The 4,525-nt window shown below is 25.8% G+C and overlaps 1 protein-coding gene across 1 annotated transcript in view; it reads left to right on the forward strand.

The window, feature by feature from the left end:
* LOC117173254 overlaps positions 1 to 4,525 on the forward strand; it is a 34,441-nt gene that overhangs the window by 27,267 nt on the left and 2,649 nt on the right. The window contains exon 4 of the mRNA XM_033361725.1: positions 3,777 to 3,909. Within this exon, the coding sequence (XP_033217616.1) occupies positions 3,777 to 3,909 (133 nt within the window). The remainder of the gene's footprint in view (positions 1 to 3,776; positions 3,910 to 4,525) is intronic.

Genomic DNA, 4,525 nt, shown 5'->3' on the forward strand with positions numbered 1-4,525 from the left:
ATGTAACTATTTTGATGATTTTTTTTAATGCAAAATATTTTATTTTTTGAACTGAAAATATGAATATTCCATAATTTTAGATAAAAATTAATCTCTTTTGTTGAAACTCCATTTTCTGATTAAAAACTTAATTATTCAATATTTACATTTAAATTAAATTAAAATTTTGGTTAAAAATTCCAGTATTACAGTTAAATATGCATAATTTTAGTTAAAAATTGATCTTTTAAGTCGGAAGTAAAATTGATTGGTTGAAATTTAAACTCTTTTGTTGAAAATTAATTTTTTTGTTCGAAAATTCATCATTTTAATTAAAAATTCATTTCCTAGGTTGAAAATATGAGCTACTTGATTGAAAATTGTTTTTTCTTTGGACGAAAAGGAATTTCTTTGCCGAAAATTTTACTATTTTTTTAACAATTTTTTTAAATTGAAAATTCATCTTTTTTTGAATAAAAAAATTTTAAATTCCCAGTTGAAAATTTATCATTTTAGTTTAAAACTCATCAGTTTGATTGAAACTTAATTTTTTTTAATTGAAAATTTAGCTGTGCCACTTTGAGTTGAAAATTACACTTTTCTAGTTCAAAATTTAACAATTTGGATGTAAATTTGTATTTTTCAATAAACAGTTCATTTATTTATTTAAAAATGCACCTATTCTGTTTAGAAAAACAACTTGTTTGGTAGAAAATTATTTTTTTCTTTGAAAGTTAATCTCATTGTTTAAGATTTTTTTGGTAGAAAATTAAAGTATTCCAGTTAAATATTCATCATTTTAGTTGAAAATTCATCTTTCAGATTAGAAATAAATTTACTTGTTTGCAGAATAAACTCTTTTAATGAAAATTATTTTTTGTAGTGAAGATTCATCATTTTAAATAAAAATTCATTTTTTTATTGTATAAAATGGAAATTTTTCCCCCGAAAATTTAACTAGTTTATTGAAAATTTGTTTCTTTTTTGGTTGAAAATTGATTTTCAATATTTAAGTTTTTCTTCAAAATCTATCTTTTTTAGTAAAAATTATTATTTTTTGGTTTAAAATTCTACTATCCTAGTTGAATTTAATTTCTTTTGCTTTAGAAATTATTTTTTTTTCTGAAAAAATAATTTTAAGGTAATATTTAAAAAGATTGTGAAAATATTTGGAAGATTATAATGAACTTTTTTTATCTGGCAGCATATTTTTTAATTGTAGGAAAAATGTGAATTCTTTCAAAAGAAATTTAAAAGTTCTAAAAAAAAACTTCAAAAATAATTTAAAATTTGAAAAAATGTAAAACAACCTGTAGATTTTTCAAGAATGAAATAAAATTTTGAAGCATTTTAAGGATTTTAAAACTATTTAAAATTTAAATAATTTAACTGTCAATTCAAGAAGTGTTTAGTTTATTAATTAATTTTGAAATTGTTTAAACTCATTGATTGAATTTTTAATTTAGAGCCGTGAAAATAACGTAGATTTATAATTTTGGAACTAAATCTGAATCTTTGAACCCTATAATTCATAAAAACTTAAAATGTTTAATTTGGTAGTTTAAATTCATTTAATTAAAAATTTGAATAGAAAATTTTTAAATTGAATAAATTGTAAACCTAAATTTAAAAATGCTCTGAATTCCTGACACCGCGGGGGGGGGGGGGGGGGGGGGGGGGGGGATAATCCTCTTTGAATCCAAAGGAATTCAGTTATAATTTTAAGTAATCCACTTATAATCTGAATTAATTCGCAGTCATACGATTATACCAAAGTATATTGATCAGGATTACAAGTATATTACTCAAGGTTACAAAAATATATTACTTGGGATTACAAAAATATGTTGCTCAAGAGTACAATTATACTTACTCGGGATTACAAATGTGTATTGCTCAACATTTCATTATTATATAATTTAAGGTTACAAGTATATAACTCAGTATTGCAAAAGTATATTACTCAGGTTTACAAAAATATATTACTCAGGATTACAAGCGCATATTTCTCAGGGTTACAAAAAATATATCACACAGGATTGCAAAAGTGCAGCGCTCAGGATTACAAAAGTAAAGAGATCAGGATTACAAGTATATTACTGGGGATTACAAAATTATATTTATCAGGATTACAAAAATATTGCTCAGTTTTGCACATATATCATGCAGGATTACAAAAGTATATTACTCATAATTACAAAATTATATTGCTCAAGATTACAAAAATATTACTCTGTATTACAAGTATATCCCATAGGATTACAAAAGTATATTGCTCTGGATTACTAGATTATATTTTTCAGGGTTACAAAAACATATTACTGAAGGTTACAAAAGTATATTACTCAGAATTTCATAATTATATTATTAAAGTTTACAGGTATATCACTCGAGATTACAATTATAATACTCAGGATTACAATAGTATATTGCTCAGACTAACAATAGTATAGTACTCAGGATTATATAAGTTTATTGCTCAGGATTACAAGCGTATATTTATCGGGATTACACAAGAATATTACCCAGGATTACAAAAATATATCACTTTCGGTTATAAAAGTATATTACTCAGTATTACAAAAGTACAGCACTCAGAATTACAAGCATATTACTCAGAGTTACAAAATTATATTGCTCGAGATTACAAAAATATTACTCTGTATTACAAGTATATCCCATAGGATTACAAAAGTATACACTCGTGATTGCAAAAGTATATTGCTCAAGATTACAAAAGTATATTACTCAGAATTTCATAATTATATTATTCAAGGTTACAGGTATATCACTAGGGATTACAAATATATTACTCAGGATTACAATAATATTCAGGATTATATAAGTATATTGATCAGGATTGTAAGCGTGTATTTATCGGGGTTACAAAAGTATATTGCCCAGGATTACAAAATTATATCACTTAGAGTTACAAAAGTATGTTATACAGCATTACAAATGTATATTGCTCAGAATTTTATAATTTTATTATTCAAGGTTACAAGTATACAACTCAGAATTACAAGAGTATATTGCTCAGGGTTACAAAATTATATTACTCGGTATTACAAAAGTACAGCACTCAGGATTACAAGCATATTACTTAGAATTACAAAATTATATTTCTCAGGATTACAAAAATATTACTCTGTGTTACAAGTATATCCTGCAGGATTACTAGCTTATATTTTTCAGCGTTACAGAAATATATTACTTAAGATTACAAAAGTATATGGTTCAGAATTTCATAATTGTACTATTCAAAGTTACAAGTATATAACTCGGGATTGCAATTATATTACTCAGGATTACAAAAGTATATTGTTAAGGATTACAAGCGTATATTTCTCAGTGTTGCATAAATATATTACTCAAGATTACAAAAGTATAGCACTCAGGATTACAAGTATATTACTTAGTATTACAAAATTGTATTACACATCATTACAAAAAAATATCACGCAAGATTACAATTATATTACTCAATATTACAAAAGTATATTACTCAGAATGTCAATTATATTAATCAGGATTACAAAAGTATAGTATTCAGGATTATACGAGTATATTAATCAGGATTACAAGTATATATCTCAGAATTAGAAAATATATTGCTCAGGGGTAAAAAGTGTAATACTCAGGATTACAAAAATATATTACTCAAAAATAGAATGCTCAGGATTACAAAAGTATACTACTCAGAATTACAAAAGTATACTACTAAGAATTACAAAATTATATTGCTCAGGATTACAAGTATTTCCCACAGAATTATATTCGGTTATCTTTTTTTCTAGATCATGTTATTGTGATGAGGAAAGGGGCATATCCGATAGCAATTAATCAAGGAAGGGGTAAAGATGACTCAAATTATGAAAATAAATCTATCCCGTTTGTTGAAGACATCATTGCTCCTCCAGAAAGTCAAATGTAGGTATTTTTGTGTAATATTTTTAACGTTGCTATTATATCTCTTCCGGCATTTTTGCCGGATTTTAATTTTCTCTATCGGCACTTTTTTCAGATATTAATGTTCTCTTCTGACAAATTTTCTGGATTTTAATTTTCTGTACCGGAACTTTTGCCAGATTTCAATGTTCTCTTCTGGCATATTTTGTCGGTTTTTAATTTTCACTTTCGGCATTTTTGCCAGATTTAAATGTTCTCTTCCGGCATATTTTTCCAGGTTTTAATGTTCTCTTCTGGCATATTTGATCAGATTTTACTTTCACTTCCGGCATTTTTGCCAAATTTCAGCGTTCTCGTCCAGCATATTTTTCCGGATTTTAATTTTCTCTCCTGGCATATTTTGCTGCATTGTTTATTTTCTTTACTGGATTTTTTTCCAAATTTCAATGGCTCTTCCGTCATATTTTGTCGGATTTTAATGTTCTGTTCTGGAATATTTTGCTGGATTTTAATTTTCTCTACCGGAAATTTTTTGCCAGATTTTAATGTTTTCTTCTGGCATATTTTGCCGGATTTTTTATTTTCTTTACTGGATTTTTTTGCCAGATTTCAATGGATCTTCCGGCATTTTTTGCCA

The sequence above is a fragment of the Belonocnema kinseyi genome, chromosome 5 (genome assembly GCF_010883055.1).
Source record: "Belonocnema kinseyi isolate 2016_QV_RU_SX_M_011 chromosome 5, B_treatae_v1, whole genome shotgun sequence".
Taxonomy (NCBI): domain Eukaryota; kingdom Metazoa; phylum Arthropoda; class Insecta; order Hymenoptera; family Cynipidae; genus Belonocnema; species Belonocnema kinseyi.